Below are 26,790 nucleotides of genomic sequence, written 5' to 3'. Positions count from 1 at the left end.
TTATCCTCTGGTTTAGGAAAAAGGACATGAGTTTCTGTCACACTGTAAAGATGGGAAGCCCGTGCTACAGAAGTCCTCTGACCCCCTGAACACCAGACCTGTCAGTCAAGTCTGATTTGCAGAAGCTGAAGACTGCGTGAAGTGGAGACTGAGCAGGTGGTCCCAAAGTAGAGGGGCTTTTGAGTCAAGAAGAGGAGGGAGAGGTCTGCCTAGGTCACTGGGGGAGGAGCTGGAGGGTGCTAGGGAAAGACGTCTCCCCCCATGAGGGCAGGGGAGCTGGGGAGATAAACCATATCAGGACAGCAGAGACCCCTGAATATGTTTCTCGTCCAGCACCCCCATCCTCCCAGAGCCTGATCACGGGTCCAGCAATGCCTCTCTCTGCTGTTTTAGTAATAGAAAAAGTAGGTGGCATTGGGATTCAGAAAATGAAGGCAAATCCCTTAGTCTAATCCTCTGTTTCCTCACTTACAGAACGGAGGTAGTACTGCCCTCCAGTGTAATCGTAAGAATCAAAATATCTGTGAATACGGTAAATTTTAAATCCCATAAATATAAGGTATTATTATTGTTCCTTTTCTCTTTCACGGTTCTCCTTTTAGTTTTATTAAAAAACAAAACCCTTTCCTTAACCCTGCTCTTCCCTCAAGCTACCTATCATTTCTCTTTTTCTTTCCTTTTTTTAAACCACCAACATTTGCAAAAGAGGCACAGGTTATGATTGAGATGATCACACAGTCTTGGTCTGGAGGGGCTTATGTGCATATGAAACCGGGCAGCATAATTCCCAAGACAGCGAAACAGAGAGGAAGGAACCTGGCTTCGGAGCAAGGTACAGTGTGTGTGCGCTTCCTCGCCCGGTGTCTTGAGGCTTCATCTGTAACATGCGTATGGTGGGGACAATAATATCTGCAGGATTGCTGTGAGGACTAAAGTCTAGCACCATGGAGAGCACACAGTAGGTGCTCAATAAATACTAGTATCTTTGTTGCACCTTCCTCCCAAACCCCAGTTCTATTTATGGAAATGATCGATAACTTTTCTCCCCAGTGCTGTCCCCAACAGTTTGGGAAGCAGTGTCCACCCCATGCACTTTGGACCAGAAGCTGAGTTCAACAAAACAAACCAACTGAGCTGTGCTACATGTGATGGGAGCTAGGGGAGAAAGAGGAACGTGGTGCTGTCCTTCTACTGTGTGTCTGTCTGCGTGTGTATGTGTATGGATGCATGCGTGTGTACATGCATGTGTGTGTGTTTCAGGAGGGCTGAGGCACATTAAAACAATCCCTTCAGTCTAAGGCAGAGGTGAGCACAGAGGGCTGTGGGAGCACCAGGGGGAACACAGAGCTCAGCCTGAGGGGTCAGCCAGGAGGAGATGCCCCAGAGGCTTATGAGCACTTGGACTGTGGGGAGTGGGGCTGGGATGAGAGGAGAGAACAGGAGAGATGGAATTCTGAGAGCTAAGCCAGTAGAGCCAGCTTGAGACAACGTCTTCCCTGGAGGATCAGAATTTCCAATTCTGGAAGCTCACCTGAGAGTCTCCTTCTGACCTCAGCCCTTGGTTATTTCTTGGTGTCGCTTTTCTTTAACTACTTCAAATTATCCAAAGGGTAAATAGGTCTTTTGAAAAATGTGCTGTCTTTTGAATGACAGGGGCAGGAGCTTCCTCCATAATCATGGGCGGGGCTTGGTGTGATAAGGATGTCCATGCCCAGGCCAGATGCAAGGATGCCTGGACCTGAGTCGAGGCTGGGGGCAGCCGGGGTAGGTAAAGAATAGGGACCCAGAGGGGACAGCGGAAGACTAGAACCCTTCCTGCCCACCCGGGCACTTGTCTCCCATTCAGAAAGCCATCCCTGGCCAACTCACCACGCCGATGGAAAAGTAGTTGTTCATGATGTTGTACGGGACCTGGTCCCCATTCTCCACCTCCTCTCTCAGGATGACTTCCATATGCCAGCGGTCCAGCATCACCAAGGGGCTCTGCTCAATGTCCTTCAGGATTTTTGTCAGGCTGCCCCCTTCATAACCTGTGGAGCACAGCACTGCTTTTACCCCCAGAGCAGAAAGGCTAAGTTGTTGCTGATGCAGCAGTCAGGGCAAGGAACCCCTTGGGCATCTGGGGCCAGGAGACTCCCCAGTGTGTCTGTGGGCCGGAGCCACTCAGGTTCCCTGGGCCACAGAGAAGGAGAGGTCAATATGGAGTATTAGAAAGAAGCTGGGGTGATATGGAAACCAGAGTAACAGGGGTAGGGCTGGGTGCTGGCCAAAGAGGGGCAGGCCTGTGTAGCTGAAGTGAGCCCTGGGGAATTGGTGGGCTGGATGGTTGGGAAGCTGCACATGGGAGAACTAAGGATCTGTTCCAGGACTGTGTCATGATGGAGATGGACAGCACCGTAGGCAGAATTTTAAGATGGTCCCCACATTTCTTGCCCCCCCCCGGGTATATATACCCAGCAAACCCCCAGGACCTGTGGATAAGATGGGGTAGTCACGGTCATGATTTGGTACATTACATGGCACAGCTGACGTCAAGAAAGTGAAATTATCCTGAGTGGATCTGACCTAATCAGGTGCGTCCTTAGAAAGACTGGGCTTTCCCTTAAGAAATAGATTTGAAGCTTGAGAGGGATTGGAAGTAGGGAATTCTCTTCTGCCAGCTTTGAAGATGGAGGGATCCATCGGGCAAGGAACACGGGAGGCCTCTAGGATCTAAGAGTGGTCCCAGCTGACAACCAGCAAGGAGACAGGGACCTCAGTTCTGCAACCACAAAGAACTGAATCTGGCCAACAACCTGAATGAGTTTAGAAACAAATTCTTCCCCCAGAGTCTTCAGAGAGGAGCGCAGCCTGTTCAGTGCCCTGATTCTACCCTGTGAGGCCCTGAGCAGAAGACCCAGTCACGCTGTTCCAGGACTTCTGACCTGCAGGACTGTGAGCTGATAAATGGATGTTTTAAGCCTCTATGTTTATAATCATTTGTGACTATTACATAGTAGCAATAGAAAATTAATGTGGTAAGTGAACTGTAAGTGAGAAGTTAGTGGGAGAGACAATCTTTTCTTTCAAAGAACACTTCCATGTTCCTGCTTACCTTTGGGACAACCTTGAAGAGTATTTTCAAGTTGTCAGGTCTCTAGTCCACTCCTTAGGGGATGCCTCACAAGACAGCAATGATACCAACAAGGTAGCTGAGGGCCTTGATGCTATCTGGGAGCACAAGGCTAGGTGAAATGTGTGCCTCGCTATGCTGCCTAGATGCCCAGAGCATGGGGCTACAAGTCTGCCTGTCCCTTTTTTTTTTTTTTTTTTTTTACATCTTTATTGGAGTATAATTGCTTTACAGTGGTGTGCTAGTTTCTGCTTTATAACAAAGTGAATCAGTTATACATATACATATGTTCCCATCTCTCTTCCCTCTTGCGTCTCCCTCCCTCCCACCCTCCCTATCCCCCCCCTCCAGGCGGTCACAAAGCACCGAGCTGATCTCCCTGTGCTATGAGGCTGCTTCCCACTAGCTACCTACCTTACGTTTGGTAGTGTACATATGTCCATGCCACTCTCTAGCTTTGTCACAGCTTCCCCTTCCCCCTCCCCATATCCTCAAGTCCATTCTCTAGTAGGTCTGCATCTTTATTCCTGTCTTACCCCTAGGTTCTTCATGACTTTTTTTCCCTTAAATTCCATATATATGTCTTAGCATATGGTATTTGTCTTTCTCTTTCTGACTTACTTCACGCTGTATGACAGACTCTAGGTCCATCCACCTCACTACAAATAGCTCAATTTCATTTCTTTTTATGGCTGAGTAATATTCCATTGTATATATGTGCCACATCTTCTTTATCCATTCATCCGATGATGGACACTTAGGTTGCTTCCATGTCCTGGCTATCGTAAATAGAGCTGCAGTGAATATTGTGGTACATGACTCTTTTTGAATTATGGTTTTCTCAGGGTATATGCCCAGTAGTGGGATTGCTGGGTCATATGGTAGTTCTATTTGTAGTTTTTTAAGGAACCTCCATACTGTTCTCCATAGTGGCTGTACCAATTCACATTCCCACCAGCAGTGCAAGAGTGTTCCCTTTTCTCTACACCCTCTCCAGCATTTATTGTTTCTAGATTTTTTGATGATGGCCTGTCCCCTCTTGAACAGAGGGTCCTTCCCTAGCCCAGTGTGTGGTTGAGGACCCTGGGAGCTCTGCCTGCCAACCTCCTTCTAGGGCTGGCTCCTGCTTGCTCCGCCCCTGCCCTCCAAGCATGCACACTGACCGCTGCCGGCCTGGTCTTGGATCACACTCGGAATTGATCCGCCATGTGGAGTCTCACCCCAATTCTGCCTGCCAGGCTGATCTGTCTGCTCCATGTGCTGACCTGAACCTCTCCACTCTCTGGAGCACGCCCAGCTCCACAGGGGCTGTTGCAGTTTGCAAAGTTCTCCTTAGCTCCTTGCCCATTGCCCTGTAAGCTGGCTACCATTCTGAGTTCCCCCCTTAGGTGAATTTCAAAATGAATTTCAAAATGACCATCCAGACCTAAGATGGTCTGGATGCCCCTAGTAGCTGGCGAAGTGGTTTTTGGGTCTGCATTCTGAATCCTAATTCAGAAGATCGATAATTTGGAGAGGGAGAATTTCATGTAGAAAAATCCCTAAGTGAGCCCCTACTGGGATGAACCCTGGAGGGGAGACAAAGGAGATTCTACCGTAAAGTTGACTTGTTCTACTGGGGGAGGCAGAGTTGAAGCTGAGTTTCAGGCTGATAGTAAATCTAGTGAGTGGTAGTCACAGGCGTCGGCATGGAATGAAGGTTAAAGAAAAAGTGTGGAGTAGAGATGATCCCAGAGTTGAGTATTACTCCGTGGAATGTGATCCCTAAGAGGGAAGTTCAGCCTAGCTCTGCAGAGCCTCCCTGTAGATTGGAGCACTTGTCTCCAGGGTAAGCCCTCTCCCATGCAGACTCACCCCCTCCCCAGCGGAGACAGCGGGCCAGGTCATTTCCTGTTCCAAGAGGCAGGACAGCCACGGGTGGATGCTTTGCGAAGTTGGCCTTATCTGCAACCCATGAAGAGGAAGAGAGAACCATATGCCATGTGATTATAGAAGGCTCAAGTTGTCTAGTTATCCCTGATCTAATGCTTGAAGCCCTCCATAGCATTCTTTGTTTGAATTCTTCTCCTGATGGGGAACTCACTACTTCCTAAAGCCATCTTTTCCATCTGCAGTGTGTTAACCACTGCAAAGGAATCTTTCAAATTGAGTTAAATCTGTCTCCCTGTAACTTTCACCTGTTTATCCTCATTTCATCCTGATTCTTTCCTTTGGGGTGAAAGCATATAGCTCAAAAACATTAGTTTGCACAGTTTTAATCTTTTTTTTTTTTTTTTTTGCTGTACACAGGCCTCTCACTGTTGTGGCCTCTCCCGTTGCAGAGCACAGGCTCCGGACGCGCAGGCTCAGCAGCCATGGCTCACGGGCCCAGCCGCTCCGCGGCATGTGGGATCTTCCCGGACCGGGGCATGAACCCACGTCCCCTGCATCAGCAGGCAGATTCTCAACCACTGCGCCACCAGGGAAGCCCTGCACAGTTTTAATCTTTAATGATAAGTAGCATTTACCCCATTTATCCCTCAGGCAGACCCTGCAAGGTATTATCATTCTCATGGATGAAGAAATGGAGGCTCACAGAGGGAAAGTCATTCCACAGCCAGGATCCAAACCCAGATCTCTGTGGCTCCAAGTCCACGCTCCTCCTTTCTTCAGAGGCCAGGCAGGTGCATAAATAGTAAAACAGGTGGGTCTGAGAGATCAGAAAGTGGTGGGGCACTTGGAAAACTGAAGATGCCTCGCCTCAAGTCATTCAGGCTCAGAAGCTTAAAAATAACATTGTGTCTAATAAGCAAACCCCCCAGGTGTTATTTGGCACCCGGGTACCAGTTTGCCACTTCCACCACCTCCCAGACCTGCAAACACACCGACTCCTAATCCTGTCTCCCATGATTGTTGTAAAGGAGCATCAGGCTGAACTGTTAGAGAAAGCACATCAGAACATGTATGTTTTAATCTGGCTGTAGGTCTACAGCAGCATGTTGGCTGAGCTGGGAAAGTTGAAGGAAGCCAGACACCCACTGGGCTCTGGAGGACACCACTTACATAAACCTCAGTGCACCAGGTGCCGGGGGAGGATGTGAGGGATGTGATTGGGAAGCATGGCTGGGGGTTGAGTGGGGAGTGATGCAAGAATCAGCATCCTGTGTGAAGCTGATGCTAGGGCTGCCCCAGCAGAACAGGTATTCATAGATGCCCCAGGTAATGAGACTCATGCCGGAAGTGGCTGAGCTTAGGCAAGACTCAGGCCTGAGATTACCACCAAGAGGTTGAGATGGAGTAAATCAGTGGACTCTCTCATTTTCCCAGAACACCCAGTCCACGTTTATGCCTCCCTGCCTTTGCATGTGCTCTTCCCTTTGCCTGGAAGGCACTTGTTTGCTCAGGTCTGCCCCTTCTTCTGTGGTTCCCATCCCAGCAGATCAACCATCCTCACAGTGTTGAGGCTAGAAACCTGGATGTCATTCTAGATTTTTCCTTCACACACCAATTTCTATATGCTGTCCCACATCCATTTACACACCAGTTTCTATATGCTGTCCCCTTAAAAGCTCTCCAAGCAATCTCTCCTCTCCATCCCGTGGTGATGGCTGAGTTCTGGGACGGTAGGACTCCTTCCCACTGCTATTGCTGCAGCAGCCTCCTCTCTGCCTTCTCGGCCTCCAGTTCCACCCCCTGGTGTGTTCTCCACACTTCCACCCAGGCAGGAAATCCTTGAACCATGAGCCTGATCACACGAGTCCACTGCTTTCCCTTCTGCCATGGCTCCCACCACCCCTTAGCACGCAGTGAAGCCCTTCCTGGCTCTGCCTTTCTCTCTAGCCTCATCCTTCTCACGTCCTGCCTCCCACTCGACATGTCAACCTTGCTGGAGTGCTTTCAGGGCCTTAAATCACAAGCTCTCTGCTGCTCAGCACAGAGCCCTCCCTGGTTGCCCTAGTCTGGACCTGGTGCCTCTCCAGAGTGTTTCTTTAGTACCAGGGGTGATCTCATCACGCTGTCTTGTAACTACTTGTTTGTTCCCCAAATGTCCTGTAACCTCCCTGGGGAACTGTATCTCATTCACCATAGTATCTCCACACATATTTACTGAAGGCCTAGGTGCTATGTTAGGTGCTCTGGCTCTAATAGCAGACAAAAAAGCCACGGCTCCGGCTCTCAGGGTACCTACAGTTGAGAGGGAGAGACAGCTATTAACAAGGTCTTCATAGAAATGATGCGTAATTTCAGATTCATACTGGGGTGGAAAGGAGTGTGGTCCTGTAATGAGTTATCAGGGAAGGCTTCCCTGAGGAAGCCACACTTTGGCTGAAATCTGAAGTAGAAGCTGACCAAGCAAAGGCCAGGGGAGCAGAACAGACAGGCCCTGTGGTACAAGGGACACTGGTGCCTTCAAGGGTCTGAGAGAGGGACTGGGTGTCTGGGTCTAGAGGGAGAGGATGGTGGTAGGAAATGAGGCTGGGTGGGTAGCTGCTAGACCACTTAGGGCCCTGTGGAGCATCTGAAGAGTTTTTATCTTTATCTAAGAATCCTGGGAAGCCACTGATGTGCTTTGCACATATCACAACCCCACTGACATTCAGGAATGACCACTCTGGCTGTAGCAGGACAGCACATCAGAGAGGGGACCGAAATGGGGCGGCAGAGAGCACAGAACAAGGGCTTCAACCTCTCTTGAATGAATGAATGAAAACTGTGCAGTTACTCCTTTTACCCTTGTTTTTTAATCTTTGGGCCACTGACCTGTGAAAAAGCAGATCAGCTCACATGACCTTTCGGTTCTGGGCAGCGTATATCACCTGTGTCCTCTGCAGCTGAATTTTATAAAACTTATCAGCAAAGCCTACTTTCTCCTTCCCGATGGAGAGGGACCCGTGCGAGCAGCTCCAGGTACTGGCGCCATCCACCCCCTGCTGATCAGCTTCTCCTTCCTCGGCTCCCAGAGGACGCCTCCCTCCTCCCACAAACAACTCCAGAGCCCGAGGTGACAGGAGAGCGTGGGTGGCTGCTTGGCAGGGCTGTGTCCATGGAAACCAAAGTGCCTGTGGGGGAGTAGATGTGGCAGGTGTGCGGGGTGCCGGTCCCCCTCCTCCAGGTGGTCTGCTTACGACCCCTGGGGGCCCAGGCTTCTCCACCCTGTTCAGGGTCTATCCTGGCCCATCCTTGACTCCTTCCTTTCCCTCATCTTCCACATGAAGTCTGTCAGCAAATCTTGCTGGCTCCGCCTTCAAAAGATATCTGACTCCTTCTCACCACCTCCTCTGTCACTACTGTGGTCCATGGCACAGTCCCCCTCCTTGGATTACTGCAGGAGCCTCCTGATTGGTCTCCCAGCTTCCACCCTTTTCTGTTTCTGTAATCTGTTGCGTCCCTGCTTTGCTTAAAACCATCCAGCATCTTGGGACCTTCCCAGTATGAAAGCCACATTCCATATAATGTCCTACATGTCCTAGTGACTTGGCCCTGCATTATCTCTGCTTTATCCCCTGCCACTCTACCCTCACGCACTACACCCCAGGCACACTCTGCAGCCTTCCCACTGCCTTTGGCAGTCTGGCCTGCTCCTACCTCAGGGCCTTTGTATTTGCTGTTCCTTCCACCCTCAGGTATCCACTAGGCTCACCCTCCTCCAGGTCTCCATGCGAATGTCATCTGCTCAAGGCCTTCGGAAACACCTGGTCTTAGATTGCAACCCCACTCCCTCCGCTGAGCTCCCTTTCCCCCTTTTCTGCTATGTTTTTATCACCTTCTGACACACTGTATGTTTCACTTATTTCTTTGTTTATTGCCTGTCTCTTCCCTCTAGAAAGGAAACTCCGTGAGGGTGGGATATTTGTCCTTTGTTCACTGCTGCATCACCAGTGCCTTGAGGGGAGCTGGGCATCTGGAGGTGCACAGGTAGGATTTGGGGAATGAAGGACGAAAAGACCAAAGCAGCGCAGGGCTTGTTGCTCTGGGTCATCTCGGACTTTGATGACCGCCCTCCCCAGCAATACCCCTGGCTGCTTTCCTATGCTTATGTCCCACGTCCCAGTGTTTATCTGGGTGCCCCAGGGTTAGATCTTCAATATACCCCTTGTCCCAGAATTTCAGAATCATTCTCCATCATCTACTGGTGGAGCTGTGTCCAAGGAGCCACAGATCCAGGCAGAGCTGGACTAGACCCAGGCCTTCTGATACCCAGCCTGGGCCCTCCCTACCCTCCCTGAAGCCTTTTGGATCTTGGCATATTGGACACAGCCCACCGTGGCGCTTCTTTGCTTGCATTCATCTGTGCTTTCTAGATGTGCTTTCTGCGCTCCAGCTGCAGGTGTTCATCTCAAGGTGTCTTGCCCCGGGCTATGCATCAGTGCTTAGTTCTTTGGCCTTTATCCAGTACCCTGGACGTGCCTGGAGTCCCAGTCCTGCTCCTTTTCCCCGCAACCCCCCATCTGGCCTGTCCTGCAACTGCCTAAACCCCGGCCATGACAGCTATTTATGAAGCAAGGCCTGAAACTAAGCTGTTACATCTGTACCAGTGGGAATCCTTCCATGATCTTCTTTTATTCTTTTTTCCACCCAAAGTAGATGTTTAGTCAAGCACTGGTCCAAGAGTAGAAACAAGGATGAACAAAACATGGCTCCATTTCTCTTTCTTGTTGATTGCCTTCCTCTGACTTTAAATATATTTAAGTCAACTGCAAAGGCCCTTCCAGCCCATTCTTACCAATGCAATCCAAAATCCAGCCAACTGTCCCATCTCCTCCACAGGCCAAAACACGGAAGTCTGGAGTATCACGGAAAAAGTTAAGCCTGGAAGTAGAAAGGCCAAAATGGTTTTGTTTACAGGCTGACCTTTGACACTCCTTGAGTCAGAGTCCCCCGCCCGCTCCCTTCCCTGGGAGTATATTATGACCTTGATTCCTTTTGGGGTTGAAAGGGTCACTTAATGTTATGAAACCAGAACTTACTAAGCAATGCCATTGAGTATGAATCCCATGGAGCCATCTTTGTATAAGGAGATGCTGACTCAACATTCAACACAGAAAATGGTTTTCTAGAAATTCTCTATGATTTAGGCAGAGGAATCCATAGTTTGCTTATTTTGGCACTGATACAACTAACCCCCAGCATTCTGACTCCTCTCCAGCTCTCTCACCTGCTCTGTCCTCACGACCTCCCCTTTAAGTCAGATGCACTGAGCTGGCTGGATCTTCATCCCACCCAGACCTAAGTGGAGTGAGCACCATCTCCCCTCAGGGGTCTTAACCCTTTAGAGCAGGGCTCTTAACCTGAAGTGCATATCTAAGGGGTCTGGGAGTAGAATCCAGAGGGCCATGAACTGGAAGAAAATGTTACACTCTTAACTTCCCTAAGCTCTAAGTGAAATTTAGCATTTCCTTCAATTATGTATGTAGGCCACAAATCACAGAGGTATTAACAATACCTGTGACTTTGTTAAGCAGCCAAAATCACAGGTATTTCGATGTTTTACTACAGTTGTGGCAGATATTTTATATCACTTCTGCTCATCCCTGCTTTTAATTTACAATAGCTATTAGACCTGTCTCTGGAACTTGGTATATAGTGTCTTAGTAAATCACATATATTCTTCTATCACAAATTTGTTTTTTAACCTTTTGATAACTGTTCTTTTCAATATAATGAGTTTCCCTGTTACTCCTATATATTTCATTTTATACATTAAAAAATATTATCTTAATATTAAGAAGTGGTCCGTAGACTTCATCAGACTGCCAAATAGGTTCCTGGTGCAAAAAAGGTTAAGAACCTCTGCTTTAGCACAGACATGACCTGTGGAGGCCTTGAGGTGGGGCTTGAGAAGCTGAAGCTCAGTATTTCCTCTTTGCCCTGCATGGTGATCTGAGAAGACCCCTTCTGAGTCACCAGTGTATGCATGGGCAAATTAGCATCCCCTTCCCTCTCTTTCTCTTGCAGAACTCTGCTCTCCTGTATGAAGTGGGTTCTGAATGGAGGCTCCCTTCAGCTAGACAGCCTGTCTGACTACAGGCTGACATGTACAGCACAGAGATACTCAGGGCACAATTGCTCTAGAAGTAGCCACCAGGCTTGTCATCCTGGGCAAAACCAATTGAGAATACATGCAGTTAAGTGAGTACTGTCTGTATTCAAGTATTAAAATGCCCTAAAAGAGAGCCAGCTGGTAAAGGTATTTGTGGGCTGCTGCTCAGTCACAAGTCACAATGGAGCAGTAATTGGCAATCATGGTGACCGTGATGGCACACGCAGCCATATGGGTGGGCTCTATTTTGAAGTTAGTTTTACAGGTAAGTCACGGCAGAGGTGCTGAACCTACATTCATGTTTCTTTCCCCTTTAGTGGGTCTTGCACCAACCCTGCCATTAATAATAGCTTTGTGTCAAACCAAAGACAGGGACAGAGTTCCTTTTTAGAGTCCTCACTCCAGCCCCTATTAAGGTCTTGCTCAGCCCAGAGTAGAAATGCAGGTTCAGATGTTGGGCCAAGCAGCTGTGTGTTGGAAAGCCCAGCCTAGCAGGTGCAAGTCTGAGGACCTGGCACTGAGATAGCTTTGGGCCGGCTGGCAGATGTCTCTAGTGCACTGTCTCTGGCTGGCAAGAAGGTACCAGTCTTTGGGTACCTTCCAGCCCTAATGTTGGAGGGGCCTCTGATTACAGGGCTCATCATGTCCGCCACCAGCACAAGGACCAGCTCCTCCCGTAGACCTTGGGTTGAGCTTCAGAGGGGCTGCCTTGTCTCCTCTCATTGTTCCCCGTCTCCTTGACACTTTGCTGATGAGCAGGGAAATAGCCAATAGGCAAATGACAAGAGGAGAAGGGCCAGGGGGAGCTTAACAACCTCTAACTTGGATGATTCAGGAAAAAAGTGATTTCATTGAACAACCAATTGTCTTGATCCTTAAAGGCCCCCACAACAGAACATGCAGTGGAACTCTGAGTCAGCTGTACAGATTTCTGAAACACAGACAGACAGTGGTAAGAAAACTCTTTTCTTCTCCCTGATAATTCAGTATGAAGATACCAGCTAATATGGCCTTGCAAATAAGTTAAAGTAATCTACCAGCCCGCCCTTCTTGTCAAGCCAACAAATGACATATGCAATTTCTCCCTCTTACAAAATCAACAATTTTTTCTGGGATAAAGTACAGGAGGCTACTTCCCAGAGTTATCCATAATGGGTGGTCCTGAGTATCTCCAGGAGGAAGTAAGAGTAGATATGAGGAAAAGAAGAGAAAAGGAGTGAAATGGCAGGAAGGACAAGTCTACCGATGAAAGAGACAAAAAACAAAGTGACCCCCAAAAGCTATCTTCTGTAGAGATCTAAGGGCGCGGGGAAGAAATAAGAAGTAAAGATCATATCTCCATACCCTGGAGTAGGCCCCCCATTGTCCAGGTTGAAAACTTGTTTGGGGTTGAGCAGATAGTGGAATTTCCGAAGAATTCTATGGAAAAAAAAAGAAAGAGAGAGAGAGAGAGAGACCAAGACAGAGAAGGGGAATGTCATTGTGAGAAGTCACAGGAGGGCAAGTACCTCTGCAGCCCATTGATGGTGGGAACGTGGGTGCATTTATACCCAAGAGGGGAGAAGAGTGCATGCAGGCCCTGCAGACCCTGAAGTCCCAGGTCTGGCTGGCCTCACCCACGCCCGCACCCCATTTCAAGGTCTTCCCCACCATCCAGGACCCTAGTCTCCAACCCCAGGAGTAGCACCCCTTGCACAGAGGACAGGACAGAGCAACCCGGAGAACAGAATTTCCCTTCTCCTTCATGGAGACCTTCTCCCAAATGTTCTATATGTTCTAGGTAGTATGATTCTGCTCTTTGTGGGCTACACAAAGGCACCAAGGGACGCTCTATGGAAAGGTCCCCCAAATCCTGGGATCAGGAGGACATGCAGGACATGGGGTTGGGGCCGAGGAGGGCTGGGGGCAGTGACCACATCTAGGCTTGGTTTCAAGGCTCCCGCTTGAGGCTGATCAGGTCCGTTCAGGAGGGGTGCTCCGCCCCTAGGACCGGGGTGGGGGCTCTCACACTTCTCGCTTAAACCCTCCTTAGTATGTTTTAAAACCTGGATTCCAGATCACCCTGCCGTCTGTTCACTGCCCCAGAGCTGGACCCTGGGGGGCAGAGCTGCTCTGCCCCTTGCCGCCCCTCCCCTCCCCTTCTCCTGGGGCTTCCCACTCACTGGGCGTTTCCTTCACTGATGAGACGGGTGCCCTGCTTTCTCAAGGGTGGGATAGGCCAGGAGGTCTCCACCAGGTGCCTCTGCCACGTCTCTTAAATCAAGAAAAGACTTGCAAGGCTGGGAAGTTAATCAAACCAATCAGAACTTGGTTTGATTCTGGGAACCATAATAATGGCCCACGTCACAGGCCCTAGGCTAGCACGGTGTCTATTTTAACGTTCACGAAACCCCTGTGGGAGGAGGAACGATTATTACCTCCATTTTACAGAGGAGGAAACCAAGGCACAAGGACATTAAGTCCCTTGGACCAGGTCATCAAGCGGTCTGTGGTAGGGTTGGGGTTGGACCACAGGTCTGCCATCTCCACAGCCCACTTGGTTACGGTTGGCCTAGCCTCTCCATCTCGAAAAAGAAGAGAACATACCTTTCTCCTTGTCTCCCTCCACTCTTGGGGTTCACCAAAACCAGCAGGGGGTGGGTACCCGGGGTGGGGATGATCTTATACTTAAAAGGCAAAAGAAAAAGAAATTAGCTCTGTTTTAGCCAATAGGAGGAATGCGAAGACAGTGGATGCTAAGACAGCTCCCGGGAGAGAAGCAGTTCCAGGCATGGAGGAGAGGAGGTCAGGAGGCAGTAGGTGCTGGTCCACTGGCTGAGTTTTCTGAGGGATTAAACAGCTAAGTGTCTCCAGCCTAATGGCCTTTAAGTAGTGTTAATGGTGACAAGCGTTTGAAGTCGGGATCAGAGATGGGGCAATGGTATCACAACTCCAAATTATTCACAGTGGTGTGGCATTGTGCCCACAGCACAAGATTAGATTTTGTGAGGGATACAACTGATTATGATCTTAAAAGTTAGGGCCGTCTGGTCCTAACAGCCATGGAGTTAACTATACTTCCACCCAGTACCTTCCATATCCACATTTCCAGCCCCCATTTTCCTCCTGAGCCCTGGTTCCACATTTCTCACTGTCCAGGGGGTACATTCAGCCAGATGTCTCACCAGAACACACTCCAAACCTGACCTATCTTCTTTCCCCACAAAACTGGCCCTCTCTCCTGGCTACTGTTATTATTCATCCAGTCATACAGGGAAGACCCTGTCCTGCCAATTCCTTCCCTGGAATGTCTCTTTATCTCCGGCAGCTGCCACAGTGCCCACACTGCTCGGGCCTTGCCCACCTCAGGTGAAGCTGTGTATGTTGCCCCCATGCAGTTCCTTCCCAGGACATCACTAGTCATACCACTCCTGCTCAGAAACCTTTAAAGACGTCTCATTACCCAGAGGATAAAATCCAGATCTCCTAAGCTGGCATGCAAGGCATTTAAGTGCAGCCCCAATCTACTGTTCTCTCTTAATTACTCTAACCTTCACTGCAGTTCCAGCCAAGCCTGGCTTGTACCTTCTAGGGAGTTAATTCCCACCCTTTGGGGCTGCTCACACTGCTTTCTTCTCCTCCTTAATGCCCACTTTCTTCTTTGCAACGTCTTAAAAAAGAACTCCTCATTCTCAGGGCCCAATTCAAGAGCTACTTCCTCTATGAAGTTTTCCTTAATCATTGCAACGAAAGCTATTGCACTTGAAGCATATATTGATTTGGCCAAAAAGTTCGTTCGGGTTTTTCCGTAAGATCTTATGAGAAACCAGAACCAACTTTTTGGCCAACCCAATAATATCTTCTGGGTTTCTTTTGTTTTTATTTATTTGTATATGTCTTTATTTTCTATTTTCTCAGGTAAATATCACAAAACATCAAATGGATTTTAATACCTCAGGAGCAGGGCGTTTGTGTGTATAACCTTTCTACCAAGGGCCCCATTGCCCCAGATACAAGAGTGGGTACTCAATAAATATCTGTGTCTTCAGCAGAAGGACACACCGATACAGAGATGCAGCTTTGCTCCATATTCACTATCTAATGCCTGCTTTTCCAGATTGCAAGCTAAAAATTCACCAAACACAGGGCCATATTGTTTGAAACGGACAGCAGCATCCTTTATGAATTTTAGCAATTTTCTCATCTGCCAAGGGTGATTATTTGTGTGAAACCCAGAAGCATCTTGGAGCTTAAGGAGTAATTCTTTATCTCTGGGGGTGATATTCAAAATGTTTAACAACCTGTACAGCATGGGCACTGCCCAATCAGAACAGATGCAGGATAACCAGACAGATGCCAGCTGTAAACAACTGACATACCTGCGCCGTGTGTGTGTGTGTGTGCGTGCGCGCACGTGCTCCATCTGACTTTCTCCCTTTCAAGGTGTCTAGAGCTTTCCCACGTTAAGCACCATTGCTTATGTTTTACACTCATCTACATGTTCTCATTGAATCTTGGAGCATCTATGGGAGGTGGGCAGTGCAGGGATTGCTATGCCCCCTTTCAAACAAGGAAACTTAAGGTTCAGAGGCAGAGGAGAAGGCCCCAGTGTGCTATTTCCTTTTCTGGTACTTGTTCTACCTCACCAGGCTGCCTTTCCTGCATTCCCTGGAACTTTGTGAAAGGCACAAAGAGAAGCTCATTGGTGAATCCAGCTAAAAAAATGAGTTCTGAAATATACGTTTAAGGATGAAGATGAACTTTTGGATCTAGTTAACTCTGCTCTGGCAGATCACATTCTGCAGACAGCTTGGCAGTCCTGGAAAACCTAATTGTCTATCTTTCAGCCATATTCTTGTTATTATTCAGGGAGTATGCATAATGAAGTTTTATGCAATGTGTTCCTAAAAAGGTGATAAAGCCAGTTCAGCCAGCCACGGGATCAACCAACCTCCCTTCGCACTACTTGCCTACAGTGTGGTTGTCAAAGGTAACCCCAGAGGCTGGAAATACAGTGACCTGTGTGATATAATCAATCAGATAAGAAAGCAGATGTTGAGATGTGCTTCTCTAGAAGCCAAATCCTGTTCTCCCCTCCACAGCCTTGGACCAGCTTAGAACGAGTGAGTAGATTTAGGGCTTGCCGAGGTACCTGCGTTACAAGTTCGTCCTTGGCTGACATGCTACCATCAGACTTCCCATCTTGCCTGTCCTATAAAAGAGAGGAAAGACAAGCATCTTTTGAAAAAAAAAATGCCTACTACAAAAAAGGAAATCAGAAGAAAAACAAATGGTTAATATAAAGGAAGAGAATAGAAAACCAATACAGTGTAGGGAGGAGTTTTTCAAAGTGAGACTTTGGACGTAAAAAAAGAAATGTTCCCTTTGGGTTTCTCAAGGACTCTGGATCCAGGCAGTTGTCATCTCTTGCCCTGACTTTAACTTCGAGACACTGGAAGGGACACAGTGTTTCAGAGGAAACACTGAAATGGGCAGAAATCTACTTTGTTGATTTAGAAGCTTGAGCTTTGAGAAGCAAGGTCTCAGATCTGGTTTCTCTGTGAAGCACTACCTAAATGATGTAATACTAAGTCATATGTCCTGTTTTGTTTGTTTGTTTTTTCAGTGCTTATTATTCATTTCATTGAGGTTTAATGTCGCATATAGTAACATGCTCAAAGTTAAATCTACAGTTCTATGGATTTCTGCATACGTGTATGCCCTTGTAACTACTGCTTCTTCTGGCATAATTCTGTTGTGACGCCTGATACCTTATTGGTTTTGCCTGGCTTTTGAATTTCATATCAGTGGAATCATAGACCATATCTTTTCTGAGTCCAGGTTCTTTTGTTCAACATTATATTTTTGGGATTATCCATATTTTTGCATCTAAGCATGGTTGTTTTCTATGGCAGTGCAGTATTCCATTATACTAATCTGCCTCAACTTATTTACCTATTCCTTTGTCAATGGTCATTTAGCTTGTTTCCAGTGCCTGACTGTTATGAATAATGTTGATAGGAACATTCCCGTACATGTCTTCTGGTGGAATAAATGCTCCTATTTCTCACAGGAGGGGAATTGTTGAGTCATAGAGTTTGTGCATTTCCAACTTAGTAGATACTGCCAAATAGTTTTTAAAGTGGTGTTTTTTTTTCTTTAGTTTTTAATAAGAAAGAAGATGGGCAAGTCAAGGGTGAGAGGTGAGGAATCAGTGGAACTCAGCAGCATCTTTAACATGGAAAGAGAACAGTTAAGGTGTTGGGTGCTTGGCTTGAAAGAGGGGTCTTCAACACAGGAGACAGAAAAAGTTTCAGATGGGGATAAACAGAGTTTAATTTTGCATCTTTCATTTCCAAGAAAGGCTGTGACACCCAAGTGGAAATCCTCAAGGCAGAGGCAGGTCCATGTTTGGACCCAGGACAGAGGGTGACAGGGACAAGGGAGGTCTGGGAAGCCTAGCTGTGCACAGGTGGTGACTGAGGTTCCATATATGTGATCTGCCTGCAAAGGTGCTTAGAATGAATGCGCTTTCCTTGCTGGGCCATTTCAGAGCATTCTGGGTGGCCAGCGGCTGGAATCATTTTAGTCAGGGAAGTTTTCCCTCACAATCTGGCTGTGCAGCACTGACCTCTTTTAAACTTGGGCTGAAAACACAAATCCTAAGAGTTGCAGAGGGAACCCTCTGAGGGATGTGAATGTCTGAATGCTGCCTGCATCTGAAACATGAGCTGGGATTGCAGGGGAGCCAGAGCCCCATCGGGGTGGCAGCACTTACCCGGGTGATGGGGCATATTGACGTGGGCAGCAAAATATGGTCTCTGAGCTCCCCACCATCACACAAAGTTGACAATTCACATTTGCGGTGAAACTGGAGGAAAAAATGAAGATGAGAGTGAGTGAAAGTGATCAAGGAAATGTCGACTATGAGAGTTTAGAAATTTACTAGGGGGGATTCCCTGGTGGTGCAGTGGTTGAGAATCTGCCTGCCGATGCAGGGGACACGGGTTCGAGCCCTGGTCTGGGAGGATCCCACATGCCACGGAGCAACTAAGCCCGTGCGCCACAACTACTGAGCCTGTGCATCTGGAGCCTGTGCTCCGCAACAAGAGAGGCCACGATAGTGAGAGGCCCGCGCACTGCGATGAAGAGTGGCCCCCACTTGCCGCAACTGGAGAAAGCCCTCGCACAGAAACGAAGACCCAACACAGCCATAAATAAATAAATAATAATTAAAAATGAATATCTGCTTATAAAAAAAAAGAAATTTACTAGGGAGGCAGGTTGTCTAGTGCTCCTCTAAATCCTGAGGCACTGCTGGCTTTCACAGTATAGCAGAGAGAGAGAGAGAGTGTGTGTGTGTGTGTGGTGTGTAGTGTGTATGGGTGTGTGTGCTTGGTTATGGGTGCCAAGTCTGCCGTGAGCAGAGAAAGGAGACCAAGTGCTGCCCATGGCAGCTGGAGCAAAACAGTCCCGAGCAGGCCTGTGGCCTGTCCGTATGGCACCCCCATGTGGATTCCAGAGCCCCCATGTGGATTCCAGAGCCCCCATGGGATATTTGCTCCCTAGGCTCTGAGACACTGGAAGGAAGGAGATCTTGTTGAACAAACTCATGAGAGGCTGGAGGTAAACTCCATGACTCGACCTCTGCATTTTAAGAGTTCTGCAGTCTGACACGTCCTTTCTGAGGCTGATACCCAGTCAAGGGGACAAGACACGGCACTGAGTCTGCTTTGGAAGGCAGGTCAGGCAGCTCCAGGTGTCCAAGGAGGAAGTGGACACTTGTCATGGATGATGGCAGTGGGCACAGGCCTCTTGTCCAGGCAGTGGGGTTGCTGTCAGGAGTATGCCTTCCTCTGATGTAGGTGACTGAGTATCTAATTCCTCTCCCACTCTGTCAGTGTGCCCGGCCCAGACGACACCCAGGCGAAGGAAGTTAATGGTCCAGCCTGCTGTTCACAGCTGCCTGGCCACAAAGAGAGTAGACTGGTCAGCTTCTGTTTAAGCAGCCCTGGGGGGTACCCTCTCTCTGGGCATCTTGGTGATTTACTGGAGGCAGTTAGACTTAGGGCACTGAACAGGGGCTCTAGGCTCCCTCTCTAGCCTTGCCCACATAGCTCTGCTCATGCCCTCTGGCAGGATGTCCACTGCTGCCTGGCTGCAGCTTGAGCAAACAACCACACTGAAAAGCAGCAGGGCTGCCCTGGGCGCCAACCCACCGTCATCCGGCACCACAGGCAGTGCCGCGCGGTGACACTCTGGTAGCACTTGATACTTTTGTGGCACCGGTCACACTTGACAGAGGAGTTCCCTTCCACCCACGCGTGCTGCATCACCTGCAGGAGGGAAGCGAAGGATACCAGGGAAGGCTGCAGAACCACATCCCAGGGCCCTGGGCCCTGGGCCTGAGGAGAAGGGTCTGGGAGGAGTGCAGGGAGTGGGGAGGCCAGAGAGGGTTGGTTCCTGTTTAGTGGATGCACTTCTGGATGCTGGGCTGCTTTGCTGAATTGCACCAGTGTGGTCACTCCCTACCTAACCTCTATCATGCTAATCGAGGTAGATGGAAAGCCACTTTGCCTGCTCTTTGAACAGTTCACCCCCTCTGGCAGTCAAGCGTCTGAGCATCTCGTCTTGCAGTTCATCTCTCTGTCACCAGAACTCTTTGCAAAAGGATGTGTTTGTGTGTGCCCTTTTCTGGAAGGCAGCGGGCTGCAGGGAAACGCAGGAGGGCTTGGGCTATAGACAAAACTGGTTGGAGTCATTGATCTTCCACTTTGCAGCGGGGTGACCTTTGGCCAGTTCCTGGACCTCTCTGAGTCTCAGGTCCTTCATCTACAGAAATTGGCATAAAATGCCCCACGTCTGGGTTTTCTGGGAGGATTCAATGAGACAGCACCTTTGGAAGGGCCTTCCTGGCACAGTCCTGGCCCCCTGGGGGGTGCCCCTGATGGGGAATCCCTTCCCCCTCTGTCTTCTATGGGCCAGTGCCTCTCAGCCTTAGCAGCCCCTCAGGACCACCTGGCCAGCATCTAGAAGTCCTAATGCCCAGCCCTCACTCCAGACAAAATAAATTAGAGTCTCTGGGGATGAGACCCATCATTAGTATGTTTTAAAGCACCCTGAGTGATTATCATATGCAGCCAAGGTTGAGAAGCACTCAGGAAGGAAGTTAGAGAGAAAGCCCAAAGGGATTAGTGTGGGTCATCAGCCAGCAGCTTTCACATCTGTTTCCTGGAGAGTGGGTTGTACCTGCCTCCTGGCCAGGACATGCCCCTGAAGCAGCCCAGGAACTTGGGAAGCAGGTGGGAATGCGTGTGTACGTGTGTGACTGTAAGTGCAAAGCGACCCATGACACCAAATCCTGGGGGTCTGAGCCCTCAGTTAAGTCCCCCGGGAATTCTATAGAACTCCTCAAAAAATTTTTCACCAGGGTATCCCGAATAGTGGAAGGGGTGGATATGGACTCTGGGGGGAACGTGGGGACATAGCCTGAAGTGCCAACTACAAGCACAATATTAAAAACACATGGAATATTTGCATAATACCATCCATGTTTGTATTAGATAAAAGTTTTAAATTACTTATCAATTAAGTTACTGTGTCCTCCTTCCAAAAGATTTTCGGTAAAACTGTTGCTCTAGAAGATGTGTCACATTTACTTTGTAGTTTCTCCTTCTGCCATTCACCCCTGAGGGTATAAAGAACTCAGTTTGCTAATCAATTTGTCATCTACATGGTCACAATGAATTTGTTCTGAGATTATTATTATTTTTATTTTACAGAGAAAAAATATGAGGCTGCAGAGAGGTTAAGTAACTGGTCCTAGGTTCCAAGGCTGGTAAGTGGCCAAGCAGGGACTCATGGCCAGGTCTCCTGACTCCAAGTCCATGGTAGTCTCCCAACACCACGTTGCCTTCTCCATCCTCTTCCAGGATCAGAAGAGATGGTTAAAGACTTAGGTTGCCCCTGGAGACTCAGAAGGTCGTGAATGTGCCCCGCTGGTCCCTCAGAAGTCTCCCTCTGTTCCAAGTATGGCAATGGCCGGAGTGCAGGCTTAGGGCCTGAACCCAGGAGGTGCACCTTAGGTCCTGGTGAAAGGCATGGACATGGAACGGTGTGTGTATAGGCGTGGTACGGAAGGAGTAGACAAGAGGCCATGCGGTGTCTCACAGGCATGCATGCATGTCCCTGGAGGTGCCCTTCTCTCTCAGAGTCCTACTGGGGAGGGCTGGATACCACTCCCACCTGCTAACCACCTCCTGACTCAGACTCCTCAATGGGGTTTTCCCTCTGCAGGAACTCAGAGTGCCTTTCCCCTGCTAATTTGAAGAAGAGTCTATTTCCAGACTCAGTGAATGGTACCAGCCAATGGCCACCTTAGAAACCTGGTAGCCATTTCCAACCTCTCTCCCTCTCTCATCCCCTACCTGATTGTCACCAGGTCCTGGTGGTAGGACCTTCCAAATTATTTCTCGGACTTTCCCTTTATGTCTTCCACCTTAGCCAGTGGGACAGTCAAAACACTCAACGACCGGCATGGCTGGGGGACACTCAGCACAGACACAGCCATCACTGTGCTACTGCAGACATAGCAGAGCATAGTGGGTGAGTGCAGACCCCACCCCAGTCAGGCCCTAGGGCAGCATTAACTCTTGCCTGAACTGTTGGAAGTCTTTTTCATCCCCTCTGATCTGATCTCTCTCTGGCACCATGGTCAGAGCAATTAACCTAATTCGCAACCCAAACATCTCCTCATGTACTCAAAGCTCTTCAGCGGCCCCTTAGCTACACATGAAACCCCTTCCCAAGTCCTCAGCTGGCCTCACAAGACCTGGATCTCACCAGTTCTGCAGCACATCTCCCGCCGCTTCCCTCTAAGCATCCTCTATCCCAGTCACACAGAACCAAGTACAGATCCGAGAATAAGCCGCGTCTCCATGCCTTCACACTTGAGGCTTCTCCAGCCTGGGGTGCCTTGTCCTCCTTGATTCCTTATGAAATCCTGCGATTTGGGTTCAAGACACAACTCAAATGCCATCTTTTTGGTGAAAGCTTCCCTGTCCGCCACCCTTGGTGTCTCAACTGTATGTCCCACACAGCCCTATCGCTACTGTACAGCTCGCTACTTTGCATTTTGCTTACATGCCTGTCTCCTCCCACTAGTCTGCACAGTCCTCCAGGCTGAGGACCACCTTTTAACCTGCATACCCCCTGGCACAGGATCTGGCACACGGTGGGCACCAGGGAGATGCTAAATGGATTGATGGATGGACAAGATGGTTTAAGGGTGGTCCTCAAGGCAGAGAAGGCACTATATAAAGCTCCCAAAGCCCCTTCCTGCCCAGCAATCTGTGGAGATGGACATGTTGCCTGGGACACAGCATGCAGGAGAACAAGGCAATAGGTATCACCAACCTCGCCGCCCCTTTTGGTTTTTGAGTTCGTTTTGATACACCCAGGAATGTTTTTGGATACACAGCGTTCATGGACAGTGTATTTACAGTCTGAAAATAAAAATAAGAAAAGTGACTGTGAGTGACCACGTAGGGAAGGTCAGCCATCCCCCTGCCCCCCACCCCAGCTGAGGCCCGTGCCTCGCTCTGCGTGGCCAGTCAGGGGCAGGGGACATATGGAGCTGGCCTTGCCTAATGGCAATTCAAGTCTCCAGTTGTTCATTGAGAAGAGTCCACGACTATCTCCCAGACATGCTCCTGCACCCTCTCCCCTGCCACACTGCCTTCCACCGTGGGTGGTGAATACAGCAGGAAAACATCCCCAGAAAGGTGCTTTCCGCTTAAGGGGAGTGAGGAGTCATCCTGGCTATGCCAATGCCACAGTACTGAATGTCAGGATGTTGGAGAGTGGATAGCAAGGCCGGAGTCTTTCTAACTCTGGAGACAGGCAGGCCTGGGCCTGAACTCTGGCTCTGCCACGATCTAGGGTAAGTTCCTTCACCGCTCTGAAATTCAGGGTTTTCTACAAAATGGAAGGAAGATTGCTTTCTCTTTGCAGCATTACATAACCTGTATAAAGCACCACGTGTGCGGGTCAGAACAGCTATTCCACAAATGACTGCGTTGTTACTGTTCACGACTGTGTCAACAGGCCTAGAACGTACTAGGAATGAGGCTGGGCCTATGAAAAGTGGGTGAGAGCTGCATTTGAAATGGGTGCTGGAAAGACAGGTGGGCCCCTACTTTTGCCTGCTGACACTTGCTCTTGGTAGCCACTGGGCCCAGCTCTGCTACGATGCATTTTGTGGCTGAGGTTGCCTGCTGCCTGGCTCCTGTGTGCATGGCAGATAAAACATTTTGGTGACCTGCCCCGTACCCGACGGCCCTCGCTGCAGCAGCAGCTCCCCAGTCCCTGGAGGGTTCAGGCTGAGGGCTTGCTGTCTGCATCCTGAGGTGGGGGGCAGGATTCTGCACCCACGCACCCTGGGCCCTACAAAGCCCTCTTGCTGCAGCCCCTCCCCTCTCCTCCTGCTCTGCAAACCCGCCCTCTTTCCTACACGACCCCTTCTTTCTTCCTTCTCCCCCATCTCTTTCTTCTGTCCTCCTTTCCAGTCTCCCTCCTTCCTTTTCTATGTGTGTTTTTTTCTCCTCTCCAATCTGACTTTACTAAATGGATTATAAAGAGAAACAAATGGATCATTTTAATTCCATTGTATATATGAATATAGTTGATTAATTAAAAAAAAAAAACAGGTTCTTCTGACCAACCAAAACATTCACTAGCAAAACTCAACTGAAATTATTATGAGATGCTTTTTAATTACATTTGAACCTTTAATAACTTTTTTTCTAGGCAGTCAGTGGCCTATGACGAGACTCCAATAGGATAATATTTGTCCATTTGACTTGGGTAGAACAAAAAATAGGGCATGGAAGTTTTGCTTTATTTTCTGCTGTTGGAATAATATGGCAAGTCCCTCAAGCTAGGAAGCAGAGGTGCCTAAACTTTTCTGGGAATGGCTCAAACATGTATAGAGCAAGACAGTTCCTGGGAAAAGGGGTCTGAAGGAAGTTTACTCACAAATGCAGCACAGGCCTTGCTTCCGAACGCCCATCAGCATGACATGGCAGAAGTTGCAGTAGGTTGGTTTCTTGAAATGCTTCATGGTCCAGGCATGCTTCCCGTCCCCCTTGGAGCCCTGTGGGGACAGCAAGGGAATGAGATGCAGGCAGCCCCACTCTTTCTAAAAAGAGTCTCTTCTCATATTTGGAAAACAAATTAATTTTGTTATTCACTTATTCACAAATTTATTTTGTTATTCACTTATTTTACTGTTGTAAAGATTATTTTAATAGAAATGCAAATCAAAACAAAATTCTTTGTGTGTGTATATTTTCTAAAATAAGCAAATATTAAAAATTAGGGCCATGTGAGTAGAGTATGTGGTAGGGGGAGTGGAAATCAGAACAATCTTTCTTCTTTCTTTTTCTCAGTCATCTATTAATCATCTATTACCTATCAATCATCTATTATCTATCAATGATCTATCATCTATCTATCACCCATCTATCTATCCTTTAAATGTTTACAACCTTCAACTTATAAATTTCCTTTCTCGGATTCTATCCTAAAGAAATCATTTTTGAAAGATAGATGAGCATTTTTGTGCTCTGTCAGATGTTTAACCCAGCATTATTTAAAATAACTGAAAATATCCTAAAGGCCTCAAAATGACCAAAAGGTTTGTGGTACATCTGTATGATTTAATGTTAAGTGGCCATCAAAAAGATATTTATAAGAACATTGAATGGTTTGGGAATGTGCTCATGATACTAAGTTCTAAGGGAAAAAAACAGAATGCAAATTTGATGATATATTATGATCTCGGTTTTATACAATGATATGTTGTATAGGAAAAAAAAGTCACCAAACTGTTAACAGAGGTTAGCTATAGCTAGCAGCACTACGGATTTATTTTATTCTCTAATTTCTACTTTCTTCTGTATTTTCCAAATTTTCTACAGTGAGGAGGTGCTAGTTTTATAGCTTAGTAAAAACAATGTACTCCTCTCATCACCTTTCTGTGCACAGATAAAACAGCAAAGAGACAGAGACAGAAAGAGGGTTAAGCCATTTCCCCCTGACTTGGCTTGGAAGCAAATTCATTCTATCTACCAGATAAGCCAAGCCTCACGTAATCACACACCTTCCCTGGACACCAAAGCTCCCACCTTCTAGCCCCTGGGAGCATAGGCTTGCTGGAGACTGTGGCTTCAGGAGCATCCCTCCAGGTATGGTGTCCTTGACCTTTTGTCATAGCCTCCATCAAAAGAGTAACACTCTTGGGCTGTTGTTAAGGGTAGTAAAAAGTACTGTAAGGTGGTAAGGATTGAGAGTCAGGTACATGGAGTCCAACGTGCTGGATTGAAACCCACTTCTCACTTCTGTGTCCTTCTGGTTTGGGTTGGTCATGGTGGGCGGACCCATTCCTGTGCTCAACTCTTCTCCTAACGGTCTCTAGAGGAGCCCACATGCTTTTTCAAATGCTGGTCTCCTCCTGGGGCCAGGATAAGTTCTTTTCTTCTTACCACCTCAAAACCCTGCTTCTTCCAAAACCTGAGTCTTACAGAATTAAAGCCTTTTTATCTAATGGCCTCTACTTTAGTAAATGGGTTCACTAACTGATTAAATGATCCACTTAAATATCGATTCATTCATTCCTTTGACAAACATTGACCTCAAGGGATTTTTGTAAAAATTAAGTGAAATACTATCAGTGAAGCTCCTAATCCAGTGCCCGACACATTGTAAATGAAAACATTTATTAAGTTCCTACTCTGTGCTAGGCAGTAGGAGACACAAAAATAAGTAAAGAGTGTTTTCCTACGTGTAAGGAGGTAGATTTAGGCCTGTTCTAGAAATGAAGAAGCAGAAACTCACAGAAGTTATATAAATAGCCCAAGACCACACAAATAATAAGTGACCAAGCTGAGCCCATAGTCACACTGGGGGCTCTTGCTGGCCTCGGAGCCCATGCTCCTTCCATGCCTCTCCTGTACCTCCACAGACCAGGGTTTTCCTTCATGGACAGAAGGGAAATTACAGCACTCTTAGCAGACCCAGCTCCTTCTTCATCCAGCCCAAGGGACAGTCATTTGACCTGAAATACCTTTATCTGCAAAATCAATTAGTATCTGAGAAAGGGAGAGTCAGCTATTTTCATAGATACAGGGTAAGAAGCAAAGGGACCCTGACTTGGGATAAAGTAACATTTCTGCTTGGGTTATAGCACCATCATGTGGCTCCTTTATTTCTGCACGTTGGCGGCCGCAGGGTGTAGGAGTAACGTTCCTTATGCACACCAGGTTTTGTGTTGAGGCTGCAGTTCCCTTGGGAGACAGACTGTTTCTCATACACGCCATTGAGAGATCCCCAGACTTTTCAGTGGCCACACGTGGGTTTTGAAAAAAAAGCCAAAAAAGCAAGGTGGCTTTTAAGACATGGAGGAACGCTTTCCCTAGAATCCCAACTATTCATGTGAAAACGTACAATTTAGTGCCTATTTTCAAATAAATGCATAAAATTTCAATTAATAAAAACCAAATGCACATTTGTTTTTTGTTTGCATTATTCCTGATGTAAAGTATGGTTTTAATACAAGGCTGATTTAGCATCAGGGGGAGACACTGGGGAGAATGCTGAAGAAATAATGTCTCTCCCTCTT

At 47.9% G+C, this 26,790-nt stretch overlaps 1 protein-coding gene across 1 annotated transcript in view; it reads right to left on the bottom strand.

Annotated features, from left to right (window-relative positions):
* Positions 1-26,790, bottom strand: part of DGKG (diacylglycerol kinase gamma) — a 185,721-nt gene that overhangs the window by 86,375 nt on the left and 72,556 nt on the right. Inside the window, exons 9-18 of the mRNA XM_082625389.1 lie at positions 24,147-24,264; positions 22,527-22,615; positions 19,331-19,447; positions 17,890-17,982; positions 16,264-16,323; positions 13,719-13,798; positions 12,477-12,551; positions 9,816-9,901; positions 4,967-5,056; positions 1,870-2,030 (exon numbers count right to left, since the gene is read on the bottom strand). Coding sequence (XP_082481515.1) covers positions 1,870-2,030; positions 4,967-5,056; positions 9,816-9,901; positions 12,477-12,551; positions 13,719-13,798; positions 16,264-16,323; positions 17,890-17,982; positions 19,331-19,447; positions 22,527-22,615; positions 24,147-24,264 — 969 coding nt within the window. The remainder of the gene's footprint in view (positions 1-1,869; positions 2,031-4,966; positions 5,057-9,815; positions 9,902-12,476; positions 12,552-13,718; positions 13,799-16,263; positions 16,324-17,889; positions 17,983-19,330; positions 19,448-22,526; positions 22,616-24,146; positions 24,265-26,790) is intronic.

This window comes from Mesoplodon mirus, assembly GCF_964341445.2.
Source record: "Mesoplodon mirus genome assembly, chromosome: 6".
Lineage (NCBI taxonomy): Eukaryota > Metazoa > Chordata > Mammalia > Artiodactyla > Ziphiidae > Mesoplodon > Mesoplodon mirus.
The sequence above is the reverse complement of the archived record's forward strand: the minus strand, read 5'-3'. Positions and strand labels throughout refer to the sequence as shown.